Source organism: Camelus dromedarius, chromosome 7, assembly GCF_036321535.1.
Source record: "Camelus dromedarius isolate mCamDro1 chromosome 7, mCamDro1.pat, whole genome shotgun sequence".
In the NCBI taxonomy this organism is placed as follows: domain Eukaryota; kingdom Metazoa; phylum Chordata; class Mammalia; order Artiodactyla; family Camelidae; genus Camelus; species Camelus dromedarius.
In genome coordinates this window covers 11,132,990-11,153,139 of record NC_087442.1, presented here as the reverse complement: position 1 = coordinate 11,153,139, position 20,150 = coordinate 11,132,990, and the positions used below count along the sequence as shown (strand labels likewise).

Genomic DNA, 20,150 nt, shown 5'->3' with positions numbered 1-20,150 from the left:
TTTGGTGTCTTGAGCTTTGTCTCTTAGAACAGAGCTCCTCCCTTTACTACAAATCACACATGTGGATTCCTGCCTCTGCCTCACAGGGATGTTTGGGAAAAAAATGTTAGAAGAAAAGAGAAACAGGAGCCCCTCCAGGGTCAGCATGGGATGAGGAGGGTTCACCAGGCTCCCCCTCTGCATTCAAGCCCCCTCCTCCCCACGTGGCATCCCCTTGAATGAGCCGGGGCACTGGACTTCTCAGAGAGCCATCACCTTACCCAGCCTTGATTCTAGATGTTGTTAGAAAATGTGTGGTCCCACCTGCGCGTCTGCAGCTTTAAAGGATGGACTGTAGGGCTCGTGATGGAAGAGGCTTTATGGAATCTGTGGCATGCCCAGGTCTACAGTGTCAGGGCTAGGGTCATGGGGAGGGGCACAGATGGGGGACTCTGGGGGCCAAAGCAGGGGGGTGTTTCTATGCTTGATGATGAGGGGAGGCCTGAGCAGAGAAGGGCCTGAGGATGGGACATGAGGAGACAGTGTCAGACTCTAGACTGCAGGGTGGCAAGGAGCCAAGAGACAGCCCCCTGCCCAAGCAAGAGAGCAGCCAGGGGGAGGCGCCTTGGGGTAGCAGTGCTGGAGCCTGAGAGGGCCACTGGTGCGGTCCTGAAGCCTGCAGGGGCTTTGTCCTGGGGCTCCACTTTGCCTCCAGAGGACTCTGAGCAAGGGCCCCGGGGAGTAGGGGTGATTTCCTGAACCCAGCCTGTTGTGTTTTCCACTATCTCCTGCAGAAGAAGGAAGAAAATGGGTTAAGGTTCGCGGAAGCATCCCCACTTCCTTTCTTCTCCAGAGAACTTATTTGGTTTTCCCCAGTCCTTGCAGCCGCCCCGGAGACGCCAATGCACACCCAGAGCATCATCAGCCCTCTTCTCCCTCAGTTTCTCCTTCTCTGGCCCAGCGTTCCTGCCATAGTCATTCATATCTCTCATTCTTCTCTTTTCCTGGCTTGGTCCAGCACCATCCCACACCCGTCCATCCCCAACCCTGAGACGGTGGGGTCTCCTGGGACACTTACATCAATGGTCTTTATTATCACTGTCTGCTGGGCCTCCTTGCAGGCCTTCTCAGACTTCTTAATGTTCTCTGGGGTCCATTCAACATTGTTCATGGCCATCATGCCTTCCATGGAACTACCGTGGGCAGGAGGAACAGACACTGGCTTCAGGCTGACTTAAAGCTTTGACCAAATGTAAATAAAATAGCTTCACTTTTGTTAGCATCAGTTCAACGTGGGCATAAACCGTGAGGAATGTCTCACAATTCAATGAGACAGTCATGAGCATGGCAGGAGGAGAAATGTCATCAGAACTCAGAGGTGAGATTTTTTAAAAGTGAAAGAGAAACTTCTGACTCTTTAAAGAAGTGTTTCTTAAACTGAGGGCCATGAATTTCAAGAATGATGGAATGACTTCAGGGAACCAATAAATATCCTGAAATTGGTTGTGAAATGTGGATATGTCTCCACAGATGTGCGTTCTTCTTGGAAAGGAATTTCAGCGCTTCCATCAGAGTGTCAGGGAGGACCCGTACTCCCAAGTGATGAAGGGTTCACTGCTTGAGAGTGAACACAGGCTTGGACTGAATCAGGTAGTGCACGAGAAAAAGACAAATAGTTTGTACACAAGTTATCTAACTTCTAGAGGTCACACTGAAGGGTCTTATCTTCCGGGGTGACTCACTCTGATGCCTCTTCCCCCATCTCATGGGCCACGAAGATGATGTCAGGGTACCCCATGCAGCTGGAGATGTTGTTTCTCGGATAGTAGAAGAGGAAGATGAGGCACATCTCATTAATGGTGCTGGGACCCCCCTGGAGAAGAAGAGAGAGAGAGTGTGATAATTTTAAGGGGTCATTGACAGAGAACATGGGGATCTTTGTACCCATCTGACAATCATGGGGATGTGAGAGCATGAAAAGCCCCATGTGAATGCGAAATACCTTTGGAGAAAGAAAGGGGCTTCAGTGGAATAATCTGAGTCAGTTAATAGCGAAGGCCAGGGATGGGGCTCTATTCTGAGGCTAGTGCCATGGACCACGGTGGGGAGAGAGGCACTTACAAACGTCAAGAAGTCGCGGTCCAGCGTCTGGTAGTGACACTCTACCAGCAATTCATCTCCCTGCACAGAGTGAAACAAATGCTGGAGGTAAGACGCGGAGGGACAGGTACAGCCCTAGAACTCTCCTGGCTGATGGTAATGAAAGCCTATCCTGCGTCCCCCCACCCACGCCAGCCAGGCCTCCCCCCAGACTCCCACCGGCTTGATCTCTACTCGATAAGGTAGATCTCGAGTCTCCTGCAGATTGAAGTCATAGGAATCATCTTTACAGATTGTTCGAAGTTGGGTTCCATTTCTGGAGGGAGACAAGGGGAGGGGACAGGAATAAGGAGAGGATGGAGTGCGGAGGGGTTCTCAGCAAAGAAGCAGTGTGTGGGTCATTCTGTGGGCACAGATTGCCCAGGAATCAGAAAAGTTCCTCCTTCCACCTTACTTCCTGTCATCTCTGCTCTAGGGAGAGTTCTAACTCCTCCCTCCTCCCACTCCCAACCAAGCATAACCTTATGCTGCAGGAGAAATAATTATTCCTCAAATTTATTCGCAGATACAGAAGGGAGAGCTTCCAGTCCGTGTCTTCCTTACCTGTATTGCACGGCCTGCAGAGCGCGGCCTGCCAGGTGGGTGTGGAGCAGGTAACCGTACACCTGTATGTCAGGCACCGGGGCCCCATTCATCTGTGGCGGGGCAGGGAGGAGATGCGCCTGGTCTGTTAGCAAGTCTCATCTTGCCCTGCTCCTCAATTTTCCACCTTCATTATTTGACACCTTCCTCTTATGACTGAGCACAACCCTATATTTTCTACCCCTTAGGTTCCCCTTCCAGCCCCCAAATCCCTGACTCCTGCCTTCCCTTGCACGATCCAGGCCAGCGACTTTCCTGAGCACTAGGCTCATCCTCCAAGGCTGGGGCTCAGGCTGGCGCGCTGGAGGACCAGACCAGATCTGTGATGGGGAGCAAGGGGCTTCAGGAGGGGCGCGCCTCCCAGCTTCACCTCTTCAAACTTCTCCGTCTTACACAGCCCGTAGGACATGAAGGACTCGGCGTGCGGGGGGATGAAGTGGATGGGGAAGGTGAAGAAGCCCAGCTGCAGGACGCCCATGTCGTGTTTGCGCAGCTGCGACGTGTAGTACATTCGAATCCCCGAGGAGTCGTACACACCTGGTGTGGGAAGGACCGGTCACAGGAGGCAGGAGGCCGGGTCACAGCGCGGGAAGAAAGAGGCCCGGGAAAGCAGGGGTGGGGCTGTGAGCAAAAGGAGTCATCGGGCATCCTGCCACACCTTCCTGATGCCTGGAGGACTCAGCCAGCCTCACCAGCTGTCCTTCCATAAATGTTCTGGATGCTCACCAGGCAGGTTGTGAAAATTGCTGTAGTGAATCTCCAGTCGGATCCACTGGGGGTCCAAAGGCGTCCCAATGGAGATGCCCACATCGTCTGGGAACTGGTAACTCTGTTGGAGGGAGGGGGATTTGGCAGCAAGAGGGCTGGGAACCAGGTGCAGGGACCCAGGGCCAGCCCTTGTCTTCTTGTCCTCCTCCCGGACCTCCCCTGACTGCCCACCTTCCATCAGCCCAGCAATCCCCACAACACTCTCCTCCCTGAGTCAGCGATTTCCCTCATCATGGGACTCACTGTGCCCCCGACAGCCCAGCCCACGATGACCTGTGAGCAGAGGGAGAAGGCGGGGTCAGCGCCGTAGCAGTCGCTGATGCCAGTGGGGAGAGTGCTGGCGTTGCCGCAGGCATACACCAGGATGTGATGCACCATGGTCTCGTTGCGGTCCACCAGCTTGGGCTCAAACTGGGTGGGGGAAGCAGGACGGAGCACGGTCAAGATCTTCTGTGCCAAGTCCTTATCCCCTATTCTTTTTCCCAAATAAAACTATGCCCAGTGTCCACTTCTCTCTCTTTCTCCTTCTCTTCCACTTCCTCTGCTTTTTCTTCCCCAACCCATCACTTCCCCCACCCTCGCACTCAGTCTGACTCCTCTCTCACCCTCCCCCTTTTTAAACCCCTTCCTGAGGGCACAGCATATTAGATTGAGCTGGGAACATCCCAAGACTTCCGACTTTCCCTTAGTAACCTCATCGGTTCATTACATCCGAGCATGTAACCATGCGTTGTTGGGGTCACTCTCTAAAGAAAACAATTGGCATGTTTGATACACATTGTAAGACCATACTTTTATTTATTTGATCAAAATTGAAATCACTCAAACGTGAAATCGGGTGACCAATCTGAGTTTCCTCTAGCTGGATTTCGCCGACCTGACAGCCTTTAGCCACGTCCCCACACCCTACACTTCTTCCTGGGCTAAAAAGAACACAATTCTGGGCCCAGGGTAAGACTTACACCTTGTTCTTTGCAAACACTTATTTGCCAATGACCTTCATTAAAATCCCTGCTGCCCTGTGGGAGTCTAATTAAACAGTCCTGGGGGCTGTAGTTCTGGGCTCGGGAAATCACGAGCGTATCATCTCCCCCAAAGCCGGCCTGGCCCCCACGTTCTCCACTTCCCTCCTGCTTCCCCCAGCAGTTTTCCGAACGCTGTCTCTTCAGAGTTAGCCACGCCCACTGCCTGGCTCAGCCACCTGGCCAGTGTCCCACTCACTGGTCCGCTGTACCTTGTAGATGTGATGCTTCTTGCTGACGATGGGGAGAGGGAGGAAGGTGCAGGCGTACGTGGTGTCATCCTCTGGAATGAGGAACTGGAGGGGGACACACACAGGCTGAGCGGGTGGGAGTGAGGCTCCCGGAGAAGCAGGGGGAGAGACAGGACCGGGAAGGGCGTTCACGTGAGGGCCAGTCTGGCCATCCCCAGGGGCATGAGGGAAGTCGGAATAACCTCAATTTCAGGAATGTACTGAATACTGGGTGCAAGAAGGTCTGGATTCAGCGGAAGGTGAGAGGGGGCTGGAGGCAGCTGGGGGGGGGAGGAGGGGCTTACATCAGTGAGCTCCAAGTCATGGATGATGGTGTCCTCGGGGACATGGAGATCGTCAGGCTGGATCATTTGCAGCAGGAAGATGGACTTCACAAAAGTACGCTCCCGATGCAGCTTCAGAGTGTCATCCGGGCCGTAGGCGGCCAGCACCCTCACGGTGTCGCTCTGGGGGTGTCAGGGCATGGCGGTGCTGCAGTCCACAAGCAGCACCTTGCACACACCCATACCCCACGACCGACACAAGCCCACGTCTACACAGTGGAAGGAAGGGGACTTCAGACTGGGAGTCAGAACTAGTCGGGTTCCAGGTCGGCCTCAGAGGCTAACTTGCTGGAAATGTTGCGCGAGTCACACACCCCCTTGCATCCCCTCTCTGAGCCTGTGTCCACATCTGGTATGTGATGCTCTGAAGTTCAATGAGATTGGGCAGGTCCTTCAAGAGGGGAGCCCTGGGGAGGGTGGCCCGGGGTTGAGTCAGTGGGAGGCCACCCTTTAGAGGGCTGGTGCCTCGCAGAGGTGGCAGGATGTGGGGGCAGTGCTTGGAAAGGCTGAGAGAGATGAGGGTCCTAGGAACAGAGACTGAGATGCATGGATATTCCAGGGTGGGGGAACTTCACCTCCCAGAATGAAGAGCAGCTTGTGATGGGACGCTTTTCTCCCCTCCCTCTTTTACCGTGATGTCTTGGTCATAAGGGTCACAAGAGCGGAAGGGCCTGGAGAAGCGCATGGTGGTGTAGACAGCATCTTCCGTGAGCCGCTGCAGCTCAGCATCCTGGCTCCCGTCCTTCTCCAGGGTGTCTTCATCCACCAGGTGCTGGTCCTGGGGAACAGTGAAGGTCGAAGGGTAAAACCAAGAGCCTCAGATTGGTCACGACTCTGGAGGAGTCCGGGTCCCTTTAGCTCCCACAAAGAACTAAGTTAGCAGAACCGATATCTTTGTTATGTAGTTTGCTCCTAGAAGAGAGCATGACATCCTGGGGTGGGGGGACTCCTGGGGAAGAGGGATGGCTGGTGTCTGATGGAGTGAAGCCACCTGACCTGGCTTTACTTCTCCCATTTCAAATCTCATCTCTATGAATCCTAATATTCCTCTATCCCTGAGCCTTAATGCTCATTTATTCTCTGAACTCTCTATGCTGTTCATCTTCTCATGTGACTCTTAACATTGACACTTCACCATAGAAATGCAGTTCAGAATGGATGAGGCTGGAAGATGGGTGAACTGCTTCCTCATCTGTAAAATGTGATCATAATCATCTAGCTTATGGTGATGCTGCGAGGTTTAACATGCAAAGAATGTGGACCAATGCCCGCTTCATCAAAAGTGTATAACAATTTTAAGCTATTAGACTGTTTTATGCTGCAATCCACCCATCTGAGCCTAAAGGTAATTGAGGATGAGGACTGTATCCCAAACAGCTTTGACTCTCCCCCGGTGACCTGCACTGAGGATGTGGTTTAAGACTCTCTCTCTCAGACCTTAGGGACCTGCAGTCTGGAAGATTTAGATTCAAACTCTCCAATGGACCATTTCTGTAGGGAGAGGTCAGTCACAGCTGCTGTTCTGAGCCTGTCCCTGGAAATGTTTGGAAAATGTGGATCTTTCCTGGATTCAGAACCATCCTCCACCCAGCAGGAGACCCTCAGACTCACCGAGAAATAGACATTGCCGTCGGGCAGGACTCCGCCAACAACCAGATCGCTTCCCACTCTGGTGTAGCGATTTGTTACACCCAGGCCCACCCAGCCAGCTGTCCGGACCTGGAGCTCAAAAGTAATGATCTCAGCCTTATAGTCAAAGTCCCAGCGCAGGAAAATGACATTAGAAGGATCTAGGAACCTGGAATAACGCAGCCGAGAGGTGGGGCCAAGGTGGTTGCCTTGGGAGGGGGCTGCCAGGGCCGTAAGCAGGAGAAGCTGGAAGAGAAGGGCACGGGCCATGGCTGCTGGGGTCTGAGGCACCTCTCCTTAGATGGACACTCAAGACGTACGGACTTATATGTACGCCTACCTATGCCAGGCACCGGGCCATGGGGAGGGACCGCCGGGGGCTCTTCTGATCTGATTATCTCTGGGCTCAGAGTGGTGCCGCTTACGTAACCGGGGAGGTGGAAGGCGCCCAGGGCGGATTGCTCTTGCCCTGGAGTAGGGACCTGGCATGAAACTGTCAGGAATAAATCATTCAGACTTCCATCTCAACCGCGTGCCGGCGTCCTGCCCATGGGGACCCTGCAAAATCAAGGAGGATGTTTCTCTGTGCCTCCCTTTCTATTTCTCTCTCTCTTCCCCTCCATTCTCTCCCTTTCTGCACGCCCCACCCCCCGCCCCCCTCCAAACCATCCCTGTAGCCTTAGATATCCTTTCCAGCACTCTGCCCTCTGGCATATGTCCCCTACCCCAGTTTTTATGGGCATTTTCTATTTCATCTCTATACAGAAGTGAGGCACAGATGGAGCGGGGTGGGTGCACGTGACCCAGCCTTTCAGCCTCCCTGCGGCACAGGAAGGAGAGGAGGTGTTGGGAGGGGAGGAAGGGAAGGCTATGATTTCCATCTCCTGGAGGAGTCTTGACTCCTAATCCTGGAAGGACGCGTGAAGGTAAAGGAGCCATAATCATCTTTCCCAATGGACGAGTCTGGGGCAGCTTTGAGTTTCTGCACATTCTTGGGGAGGAGTGAGGACGAGGAGGAGGAGGGAGGAGAAGGAGAGGGAGAAAAATGGGGAATAAATGTGAATTTGCCTTTAGGATGCTTTGTGCCTTTCCCTTCCTCCCATGAATTGCCTTGCAGAGAAGTCACATTCAGGGACTCTCCACTGGAGACCTGGCCAACCTCACCACTGGCAAGCACTTCGGTACGAGGGCAACAAAGAAGAATGGAAGACATTAGAATATCGGAACACCAGAGTGAAAAGGAACTTTAGATCCATTTGATCTTCCAAAAGTTCCAGTCCACTTCATTTCCAGATGAGGAAACGGAAGCACCAAGGAGAAATACACATAGTGGCTGATCGCCCATCGGTCGGTCGGTGGCAGAGCTAACACGGGAACACAGGGGCCCTGCCCCCAGGACAGTGCTCTTTCTGTTATTTGTTTAGGTCACAGACACCCACAAGGCATGCAGCCCCCTGCCATACACATCCACCATGGCTGGCCCTGGTGGAGGGAGCTGGTGTCATTTGCTGGCTGCTCCTTAGGGAGGGGACCAAAATCTCTAGCATCTGACACAGCTGGTCCAGAGCTGGAAATCGCCTGGTCTGACCCTCAGTGTCCTTCCCGCATTAGACAGACAATGGAGAGGACTGGAAAAATTAACAAGGACATGTGCCTGGAGACATAGAAACTGCACCACACATCTCCACACAGGAATTCAGCTTAAATGAGGATGGACAGAAGCTGGAGCATCTGTTTTTGCCTCCGTTCAGGGCATGCAGATTCTTCTCATTACCTACTGAGCTCATCCAAGCTGGTAAGGACCCAGCGGAGGTTGCCTGCAGCTGCTGGGAGCACCTGAGTAGTCACTGGGGCATGGCGGGGAGGAAACAACTTTCCCAAGGGGGCGATCATAATGCCCAACTCTGAGCAGGGCAGAGAAGGTGGGGAGCTGGGCAGCCGTCTGGAAGGAAGAGGCTTACCTAGGCTGGGACGGGAGCCGGGCCAAGACCAGAAGAGGAGCCCGGGGAGGCACCAACCTTGAGGAACGGGAACCCAGGGAGGAGATAACAGGAGTGTCAGAGCCACTCTGATCCCAATCGCACTTGGGGATTAAGGCGAAGGGAGACGGGACAGCCAGCCCTGTAAACCGAGAAGGGCCCAGCATCTCCTCCTGCAAGCTGCCCTCTGGTCGGAGGGCTGGCCTCGGGGAGAGGCGGGGGCCCAGGAACGAGGTGGGAGCCAGTGATCGCAACTCAGGGCATCTCTGCTCCGGGGCTGACTTTCCAGGGGGCTTTCCCCTACGTCTTCTCCTTCTTCCCTCCAGTCCCAGTTTTCTCCCCTCTCCCAGCCCCCGTGCCTTTCACCATCCAAGCCCCAGAGTGACTCTGTCTCCACAGCAAACTTCAGGATTAAGTGCACGAGGCGAGGACACCTCATCTCAGTGTGGGCATTGCTCTGGTATTCAGGAGGGGTGATTTGGGCAACGCTCCCCAGAGTTCATCTGCCTCTGCGTGACGAGGCTGGGACACTGGGTTAGGCGGCAAAAGTGAATCAGCCGGTGAGATCAGAGCCGCAGTTACCAGAGGAGAAGGGGGTCACAGTCAACTGCACGGTGACGGATGGTGACGGGACTTGCGGTGGGCACTCTAGCGTGTACCGATGTCACCTTACAATGCTGTACATCTGAAACTTACCTGTAGTTAAAAAACCAGATAGTGACCCCTATGACAGGGTATTGGCACTTAAGTTACTTAGTACACAGTATGATCAACATCTTGTGCGCATCTAGATTAGGCACATTTGAAAGAGTATGATACAGACAACGTTAACAAAGTTACTTTAGACACGGAATTGTACAGAATGAAAACCTGTCTGTGTTTTAAAAGTCAAGAACCACATGATTTTAAAAGTCAAGAACCAAGTGAGCGAGCTAAGTGAGTGATAGACTGCACTAGGCGGTCACCAAATGCCATCAGTGACTGTCATCCTTTGCCAGACTCGTGTGAACCCTACTGTCATATGTATTGAAACTTCAGCAGATTGAAAAAAAAACAAAAAAACAAAAAAACAGTGACTCTGAGAGGCAAAAATCCCCGGGACGTCGGGCCACTGCCATGCCCTGACATGCAGACTCCCTGGGGAGCTGGGTCTGCGGCCTCGCCGGGCTCTGATTTCCTTTCTTCATTTATCGAGTGTCTGTGACACCAACTTGAATATAGTGCAGCCCCAGGTCCTGAAATAGTACAGTTTGCTTGCTAATCCCCTCAGTGTCTCCATAGTGTTGTCTTTAAAATGCTGAAGTTTCCGAGACGGTAGGTGTGGGCCTTTTCAATCTAATTTCTCAGACTATTGGTTTCCAAAACACAAGGCCTCTTATCAGTGTTAAAAAGTTATGAGAACTTGTGGTTTTAATCTCAGCTGATTACTAAATAATAGGAGATAAAAGACCGATAAAAACTACTGTTAATTCTGCCATGCTTTAATTGAATGGGAAATTTCCCATTGCAACACTTACTAAGTACTCAGTCTGTGCCAAGCTCTGTCCTGAGATGTTTTCATGTATTAGTCCACTTGCTTCGATGAAATAGCTTTCATTATATCTCCATTTTACAGATGAAGAAACTGAGGCCCAAGGTCACACTGCCGTGTAGTGGCAACACTGTGAATTGCTGGGAAAATACAACTAAAACCAAAAATCCCTTCCCAACTCAGAAAATCTCTCCAGCAAGGTAGAAGAGTAGGGAAGCAGTTTTATTCTCGCATAAGCACTACATCAGAATGAGATGCACATCACAGGAGTTTTGTTAAGAGATCGCAGAGACAAAAAGAAATCTATGTTTTTCATACAGACCAGTGTATTGAATCCATTACACACATGTTCTCAAGTTAAGCAATGACTCGTCCTCAAACGACAGGACTCCCCAGGCCTGTTCGTTAATCCACAGTTCATGCTGAAGTCACCTGATGTTTGGGGTGTCCATCTGTGTCTGCTCAGTGGCTTTACCAAAGGGAAAGCAAACTGGCCATGTCTTTATGACAGCATCATTTTGCAACTTGGTTTGAAGCGTCTGCTCTCGGCTAAGGCTCTCCTTCCCTGATGTTTATATTCCAAACAGAAGGTTGCAGGTCCTTGAGAAAGACATCCCCGGGTGTTAATGCTGGCAAGAGCTTATTTATCTTTTAATAAGATTTAGGTACATTTCAGAGAGACAGAGAAGGAAGTTAACAAGTTTTCTGAGTAAATGCTCTAAGAAAATGAAGGGGAGGGAGGTCTCTTCTCTTATCGTCAACAGAATTGAGCCTCTTATGTTTAGTTTGTATTTGCTTTTACAGGGGGAAAAACACAGGTCACTGGAGGTGAGTGTCTGAAGCCTACTACCCAGCGTTGCCTTGTAGCAGCCTCTGCGCATATGTGAAGAGACCTTTGCTCAACCTACAAGCATTGCATGGTGGCGCTGAGAAGGTTTGAGGCAGAGATTCAGGGCCACTGTTCAAGGAATCTCCATGAAGCAGCTGAGAGGGTGCAGGGCCAAGGACCTTCACTGAGCCACCCGGTGCGTGTGGGGCGTGGGGATGTGTGTGAGTGCGTGTGGGTGCATAAAAACAGGAAACTCCAGTTTGAGGTTTGAGCCACTTTGAGAAGATGTGAGATGTTGAGTTTCCTGGAAAAGCCACTCCCTTCTGAGTGTGGTGTCAGCCACTAACTGCCACCTTACAGGCCAGGATCTGCCCTCCTGCCTGGCTGGCCCCGTCCCACGGCCCCCTGTCCCGCCGCCCTGCTGGAGAGGGCCTGTGGGGCCAGGGAATGGTCCTGTTTCTCATCCTCTGGGGCTGGGTGCTCATGGCTGCCGTGAGTACAGGTCAGACGTCAGGCAGAGATGGCCACTGGGTGGGTTAAAGCAGGGAAGAGGGACTGGGTCGCTGGGGCACCTGAAGGCACAGAAAGCTTTGCTCTCTGATCCCAGCCTTGCCAAGATCCTCCCCGCACTGCTTCTTGCCCTGAAATTCCTTTTTCTGCAGTCTCCTCTCGGCAGGACTCATGGGATCCCCTTTTCGGGATTTGGCTACAACTAGTTACTTCTGGAGGTGATCACTACCCCCAGGATCTTAGCCTGGCCTGCCTGTGTGTTTCAGACGCCACTGCAAGCTTCGTGGAGCAGAGGCCCCGGTGGGTCCTGGTACCTCGCGGACAGGCTGAAACCCTGCGCTGCATCCTGAGGAATTCCCAGTACCCCTGGATGAGCTGGTACCAACAGGATCTCCAGGGGCAACTACAGATGCTGGCCAGTCTGCGGAGTCCCGGGGATAAGGAGGTCATATCCCTTCCTGGAGCAGATTACCAGGCCACGCGGGTCAATAACACCGAGCTGAGACTACATGTGGCCAATGTCACCCAAGGCAGAACCCTGCTCTGCACCTGCAGTAAAGACACAGTGACACAACCTCTTTGGATGAATGAATAAAAACCACCCCCTGGTTCCCAACCACACACCCAGCCTCCTCCTCTGCCCTCAGCCCCTCCTGAGGGAGCCTGCCTCCTCTGCACCCAGACCCTCCTTCTCGCCCTTTACTGAATGCAGACTCTCCCTGCCACGCTGCCCTTCAGAGAACATTCTGCCGAGTTAGCGCAGCGATTGAACCGCAGGCTCTGCAGGGCTCAGGTCTTGCCCTGCCACTCGTGACCTTGGGGAAGACTTAATCTCCCCGAAACGGAGTTTGTGTGTCTGCAAAGTACGGGCAGTAACTCTAGCTGACTCAGAAGGCTAGATTATACAACACAATTCAGGTGAGACTTTGAGCATAACTACAGAGGCATGCAGGAAGCACTTAATCAGTGTTAGCTGTTTTCTCCACAGTGTGCACATATAAAAAGTATATTGCTTTTTTAGTGCCAGTAGCAATGCCCAGAGAGGTGCTGGGGAAAAAAAAAAAACCTGGAGAAATTCTAGGAACTTAGAAAAGGGGTAGAGTGAATATCTCACTGTGTGGCTCCCACTCATACCCTCTGGAGTAAAAAAGCACACGCTTTTCCAATTAGATCCTCATTCCCACCACGCACCTCCGGCTGAGCTTCTCACACCCCAGGCTCAAGCTGATCTTTTTTCAAAGTAAGATCCGCAGAGAGGGCCTGACCTGCAAGGACCGGGGTCTGGGATCATGGTGGAGGGCTTAGCAAATATTGACCTCAAAGTCGTGGCTCAGAACAGGGTCTAACCTGAGCAAGGCCATACACGGAGTGAGGGCTGAACAAGGAGGCTCAGACCCAGGCGACTGGAGCAGCCGGAGGTGCACGTGCGTCACGGGGGAGGCCGGATCCTGAGACCCCTGCAGAGATGGGAGATGGGACCGTAGCTGATCCACTCTGCTTCTAGTCGGAGCTTCTCCGTCCCAGACACTGTGGACCAAGTGAGCAGGTAACTGGGGTGCTAGCTGGGAGTGAGCGAATGAGGAGGCATTTCAAAGGTGGCTCAGTCTCTGATGGGGGGTCGTGGTAGTTTGTGGTGCAGAGCGGCTGCCAGCAGCTGCTCAGCGCTTGTGGAGTGAGAAGCTTTGTCCACCAGGGGGCGCCATCTGCCCACAGTCCTCCATGACCTGCACAGACAGGGCAGGATGGCAACCACAGCAGTTGGTCTTCTCTCAGCCCCTCTCAGGTGCGAAGGCGAACACCTACGCGGCTCCAGAGGGCAAGCACAGGGAGGGGAGGAGGTCGAGAGCCTGGCCCCGAGCCCTCGGGGTGTGTGGGTCCCTGTGCTCTCTCATTTCTCTCGGAAGGGTACTGCTGTTTGAGAGCATCATGGCTGGGTGGTCCTTGGTCAGAGGCCACCAAGAGGCTGTTATGTACAGGGGAGATGGTAGGGCAGCGAGGCCCTGGGCCACAGGCTCTTAAAGGACAGCTGAAGTCCTCTGCTGGCAGCTCTTGAAACAACTCCAGCCAGGCACCTGGTTGGAGTGATGGAAAGGACCATTGCTCTGATGGGCTCCCTTCAGCCTCAGTCCCTGAGTGCTCCCTGGAGACTTCCCGGATGCACTTCTGTTCACTTGGACCATGAACTGCTTTATTGCCATTGCCTGGATCCTTGATTCCATGGTGATTAAGCTCACCCTGCCCCCCAGGCTGGCAGATTGTAGGGGTTCAAACAGTGCTTTTTGCCTGAATGGCTTATGTCATTCCCTGGTTATTCAGATAGGAAAGACCGATCGATGTCAGGTGAGTCTTTTGTCAGGCTGATAAGAGAGATTTATCCATGTCTTTACAAAGTATGTTTAACTCCATTTTCTCTGTCAGTACTTTCGAATGCTCTGTTAGGTGAGTACATACCACTGTTTTGTTTTTTTTTTCTTTTGCTCAAGAGTTTGGATGACTTGCCTGATGTCACATAGCTAATAGTAGTAGAGCCAGGTCTCAAAACAGGAATTCTGATTCTGCATCTAGGGCTCTCAGCACCTCACTATGCTGTCTCTTTGCGTGATGAATATATTACTACTGGGATGAAAGACGTCACCAGGCAGGCATCCTTGCCCCCTTCCAGAAAGTCAGTGCGTATAATATTGCTGGTGGTGTCACCAGGAGAGGCTGTTTGGCAGATGTGGTCACAGGGCGCAGGGAAGTCTGCACACCACAGTAGAATGATCACTTCTTGAGTGCCTACTATGTGCTAAATATTATGCTACATGCCTTACATAAGTTATCTTACTTACTCCTAACAATTCATGAAAGTATTATTGGTCCCATTTTAGAGACAGATAAACTAAGGCAAGAGGGTTAATTTACTTGATTACTTGCCAAAGGACACACAGCCAGTAGCAGTTGAGGCTGGGATTAAGTACCAAGTTGGATCCCAACTTCACACTCTTTCAACTACACTAACCCTATGTCGCTCTTTTGGGGATCAAGAAATTAGATGAACTCACAGTGGAGGGGCAGTCAAAGAGTAGGGGCGGGGGCTGGCGAAAACAGGAGGGAGTCAGCTAAGTTGACACCAGACATATTGAAGGGAGGGTGGAGGGGCAGTCAGGCACCCTTCCTTCGACCCAGTGGCCAGTTGAGACATAGCAGCCCAGGGAAACTAAGTACCCGGCAGGCAGTTAGCAGCAGGAAGTTCTGACGGCAGGATGCTGCCTCTTGCAGGTTTCCAGCATCATCTGGGAAGAGTAAGGCAGAGACCTAGGCATACAGGAGCCAAAGAATCAGACAAGGCAGTAAGACAAAGACAGCATTAATGGAACTGTGATAAAAAATGGGGACTTCATTGCAGGAACAGAACAGAAGCCCAGTCAAAAGAACTGGGCTATTAAGGTAGAAAAATGTAATAGCAAGTTTGGTTTGGTGACGAGTCACTTGAGTAAGGAGGATGTTTAAATGCCTCTTAACTAAGGATAGACGTAGCCCCACCTCTTGGGCTGCTATTGTACATGGGGCTCTAGAGATTACAGATGAGCCAACTAAGTTGATCGAGGTAGCGGTTTGGGGCTACAGAGAACTAGGGACAAGCAAATCCTACATGGGGTTTACCAACACTTAAACATTTCTTAAAAAGAAAACAAAGCAGAACAAGATTACGTACTAGGAGAGAGACAGGGAAGACATTTATTTGTCTCTATGGCATATTGGTTCGATCTTGGGCAGAGTAACTACCAGAAGCCCCAGAGTAAGATAATCAAAGTGCCCAGTCCTGTGTGAGCTCTCAAAGGGCCTGGGAGCCCTGACCCTGGGGTTCCTCGCCAGTGTCAGCCCCCGGCCCAGCGTCTCCAATCCCCATCTGTAGCTTCCAATGGGCAATGTGATTCTATTCCAATGACTTCAAACCAGGGCCTTTTCCCCACCCTGGTTCCCTATTGAACAGAGCTCATTTCATGGTTTCTCAAATCCTCCTGTCCTTAAAGTAAACACACAAAGGAAGAAATTCTAAGTTAAATTCTAAGAAGTCTTGAAAGTCTCATCAGTGCCGTAGCTGGTGGTCACTTCTGTGCCCAAGAACACGCTCTAGCCTGATCTTCACCTTGTTTCTGTGAGACCCTGGCCTGTGGATACATCCACACTTAGCTTTTGGGGTCATAGCTTTTCAGCCTTGAGAATAATGGTTACAGGGCGTATCCCCTTTTTCAAGGGAGCACCAAGCTCTACAAATCCAAATGTGTTGTTGGCAGGGTTTGAGGAGGCTAATAAGTGACACCCCTATTTTCTCCACATAAATTCTGAACAAATTGAGCGAGACGAGCGAGTAAGGCAGAGAGAGAGGGAAATTTCTAGCAATGTTCCTTATAGAACTGATGGAGAACGTAGCTTAGACACATGGCGACGTCAGGATTCCCGCTGCTGCAATGTAGAACTAGAAGGACTTACCCCACCCTTCAGGATACCGAGTGTGGGTGCCGCCAACTTTTCTATGAAAAACACAAGATGCAAGCAAACAAACAGACCTTGAAGAAGAATCTTGCACGTATCACATTTTTTCCTCCTTCAATGGCATTTTGGCTCCTGCTAAAGGGCCTCTTACATTTGAATGTAACTCGTTAAAGGAAAATAGACCATGTCAAGTTATTCATTTTACCTGCCTCCCTAAATCTTAAAATGGAAAGGAAAGTAATCTGATGATGTTTGGGGGCCCTTAAGAGGATTCTCTCAAGGGTTCTCCATAAAAATGGGATCCTTAGGAATGAAATGGATAGAACGTTCAAGTTCTTATTTGATTTATATAATCAAAAGACAAACAAACAAACGAACCACGGACAGATTTGGTGATAGCGGGCTGATGTGAGTCAACACGCTGATGTATTACAGCCGCCTCCCTCCATGACAAGCCTGTTAGTCATGTTAACTGCTGCGATGCCCCCTGGAGGGAAGGGAGCCTGGGGACCCCAGAGAGAGAACTCTGTCCTAACACTGAAAGTCTTCTTTCGAGCTTATAGAAAAGTGACCTGAGTTGGTTAATTAGTAACCTGCTCTCTACAGACAAGAACATAGCTCAAAGTTTTTGAGAGATCCTGGATCTAAGTTAGTATCCATTCGTGACAGTGGGGAAGACATTGTCAGTGCAGTCCTCTGATCAGAGTGGGGCTCATGAAAATTGAGGTATTCATGGATTTTTTTTTTTTTTGTGTGTAAGTCTTCCCTAGAGCAATTCGTGGGGTCCTGAATTTGTTTCCCTTTTTTTTTATGTGTACTGTTTGCAGGGGAGGGGGGCACTTTTTTTTTTTAATCTACAACTGGCAGAATCTCCACAACTGTTAGTCTCTCCCTGGCCTGTGAAGGGAGGGCTTTTGTTGTAGAAAGGGCTGAGAGGGAGTTGATGAGAATTCCCTTGAGTAAATCTAAAACATGAGCACATTGCAGAGATCAGTTCTACCAACACAGACTTGAAATGTGCTGGGTGACAATTTCCCCTGTCAACCCACTCGGTTCTTCAGCGTGGCCCACATCAAAAGCGCGGTGGGGGCTGATGGTGTCTGATTACTGTGTAATCAGACGGTAGTGCCAATTGTATTTGCTCTTCCATATGCAGCCTCCTCATTGGGCAAATAAATATAGTCCTTCTACATTTATGCAATTCTTCATCTAACAAGTGCACTTTTGTACATTGTCTTTGAGAAGCTCAGAATTCATGAGCTTCCCTTTGGCAGAAACAGCAGTCTGTTTTAACCTCCACGCTCAGATGGTCATCATTGCTCTGGCCCCTGTACCCGAATGCAGTCCTTAAGGAGCTTGACAGTCTCAAAGGGTGCTCTACTAGTTGGCTATATTGATGATATCATGTCGAGAGGACTAGATAACAAGAAATGGCAAGTTTCCCAGGTGTCTTGGAAAGACAGATGTGTGGTAATGAGTAGGTGACATAACCAGTAAAAATACAGTCACCTGCTTCTGCGGGAAACTTGTGGGTGTATGTTGGGTTCCTTCACTGAAATGAACTCATTGTTGTACCTTGCACTCCCTACTACTAAGAGTGATGTCTGAAGCCCTCTAAATTGTATAGATCTCATTAGGATACCATGCTCTGAGTCATTTAATGAGTGATGTAGGAAGTTGATCATTTAGGGTGAAATTAAGTCAGGAAAGAGTCTCCAGCTTGGACAAGTGGAAGTGCAACTGGCTCTGTTTCTTGGGTTCGAACTTGGGAGATCCAGTGGTGCGAACAGTATCATCAGCATACTAAAATGAAGGTTATGGCAAAACCTAATAAAAATTAAAGCAGAGATCCCTAAACTGGGTAGCAAAGTCACGGTAGCTTCTTGGGAAATAGCCCCTAGTTTGCTACAATGGTCTGATGGAGATAAATGCCTGACTCCAGATTACCAGTTGACCATGAACTTGCTCTAGGTGGGGCTAACTCCCTTTGTCATGAACTTGAATGTGCTCATTCCATTCTCAGTTAGAAGCATAAATGGAAGAGAGGTAAATCCAGCCCTGAAGGTTCAAATAAGTTGCATAAGCAATTGCCCTGGGCAGTTTCCTCAACCCACACTTATGACCTCTAAGAGATTTCTCCCTGAACCATTCACTAGAGGTGAAAAGACTTCACCTTGATTACGCATGACTTTGCTGTATCAGTACCAACTGTGCGTGTACTGCTGTGATGTGAAAACCCCACAGAGGGACACCATGAGGGAAAAAAGAGAATTCTTTTCTCCTCCTTTGAATTCTTCCCAGAAGACACAAGTTCAATCAACATATCTGGTTGCTCTCTCTCCTGAGGTCAAGCTTTATATGCATTTCTTGGGAGTGGCCGCTGGTCTGCCCTGATAGGCACTCGGAAAGAGCAGGGTGTTGGAAATGGGGATAAGCTGTGTGAGGAAGAAATATGTAGTAGGGTTTTTCAGAGTCAGCTCGGAGCAGGAAAATATGCTATCTCATGAGAATTCTCGCTAAAATGCTCACTGCAGAAGACTTAATAATCAGATGCAAAGCTTGTCTATTCTGAAGTCCTTCCTCATTCTTTTGAGTTTTTTAAATGACTCTGTAAACAAAGTGAGCTAGGGGACCAAATGGCTCACAGGCAGGGACTTCTTGCAAAGACCCAATCGGCCAGCGTCATTGACCAGTCTCACCCTTAATGAAATACTGATGTGTCACTGTGCCCCAGCTACCCCACCAGCCATGTGGTGGTAGATGAGCTCCTTCCATTCTGGACAGAGTAGCTACTTGTCCTCACTGAACACGACATATTCTAGACTTGGATTTTCTTTCCCTTGCCACCCTCAGTCTTAGCACCACCATCCTTGAATGCCTTATGGATTCCACAAAAATGGAATGTATTTTCCAACCAAGGAAGTTACCTTACAGTGATAGTGGTGACATAGCAGGCTGATGCCCACAGAACTCAGTGACCTTAACATATGCTTCGTCACCTAGAATCAGCTGGCTTTGTAAGATATTGGCATGACTGACTGAAATTTCAGCACCATTTCAAGATGGGAAACATCTCTAGAGGCTGAGGAGCTCTCTTGCAAAAACCACCTGTTTCTTCTAGAACAAAAAATTCAATTAATAACCTACATGGAAGTGAGGTGCTCACAGTTGCACTTAATAGTCCACACACAATATTGCTTCTCAACCCTGCAAGCTAGGTTTTATTGATGTAGAGATTCTGGAACCCTAGAGAGGATAAGATTTACTGCTGGAATTTCTGCTTCTTGAGAGGAGTTCTCTTCTCCCCTGGCTGGACCGTAAGACTTAAGCAGTCCACTTACAGTGGCCATGGGCAGAGATCTCTAAAACTCATTTTTGGTTTCGTATTTTTGATTCTCAGTCAACTCAAAGGCTACTCCCTACGGAAAACTATCAGTTAAAACTCTCAGGTAGTAACTGGAGCTGCAGAGGTGAGATGAAAAGAGAAGGAAAGAAGAAAAATACAAGAGTGACAACTGGGAGAGAATGGAGTTCCTGGGGCGGCAAGTGTAATAGAAGGGGCACACATGCACGTACTGGGAAATCCATCTTGGACTCCCTGTTTATGTGCTATGTCACAAGCCCCAGCTAACTTTCGTATTAACCTCTCAGAGCTCAAGTCCCTACTGAGAATCCCGCAACGTGAGTGACCAGAATTTGTGTGTCCAGTGCTGAGAGTTGTGTGGGCAAGGGGAAACGAAGTGCCATTCCTCCCAGTCTCTCTCCTTAAACCCTCCCCTCTCACCTGGACTTCGATTTACCTGTTGGCATGAGTAACTCACCAAAAGCACACACTGTTGAATTCAGTGCAAGAGGTAAGGGTTTGCTGCCCAGAATGGCAATCAAATAGCCTTTTCAATAAGTCAATGATCAGTTTGTTAGAAAGAACACAGTCCCCGGTTTATACATTCCAACTGCCTAAGGGGTATTGAGTTTGCCATCATCGTCACTAGGGGAGGAGGAAGGGCTGTCACATCATATAGTCACAGTGCAGGTGTGTGCCCGTCACCCATTCTGTCTGGCAGAAGTGAGACAGGTGTGTGTGGGGCAACTCAGGAGGCTGTTTAGA

At 50.3% G+C, this 20,150-nt stretch overlaps 1 protein-coding gene across 1 annotated transcript; it reads right to left on the bottom strand.

The window, feature by feature from the left end:
- Positions 1 to 524: 524 nt before the first annotated feature.
- LOC105097340 (putative DBH-like monooxygenase protein 2) lies at positions 525 to 6,984 on the bottom strand. The gene is made up of 13 exons (XM_031454555.2): positions 6,697 to 6,984; positions 5,717 to 5,863; positions 5,047 to 5,208; positions 4,724 to 4,807; positions 3,733 to 3,900; positions 3,448 to 3,550; positions 3,092 to 3,258; positions 2,683 to 2,774; positions 2,299 to 2,395; positions 2,101 to 2,160; positions 1,722 to 1,852; positions 1,058 to 1,172; positions 525 to 767 (listed from the first exon to the last, which is right to left on the bottom strand). Exons 1-13 carry the CDS (start codon positions 6,982 to 6,984, stop codon positions 525 to 527), a joined length of 1,857 nt encoding a protein of 618 aa, XP_031310415.1.
- Between the last annotated feature and the right edge of the window lie 13,166 nt (positions 6,985 to 20,150).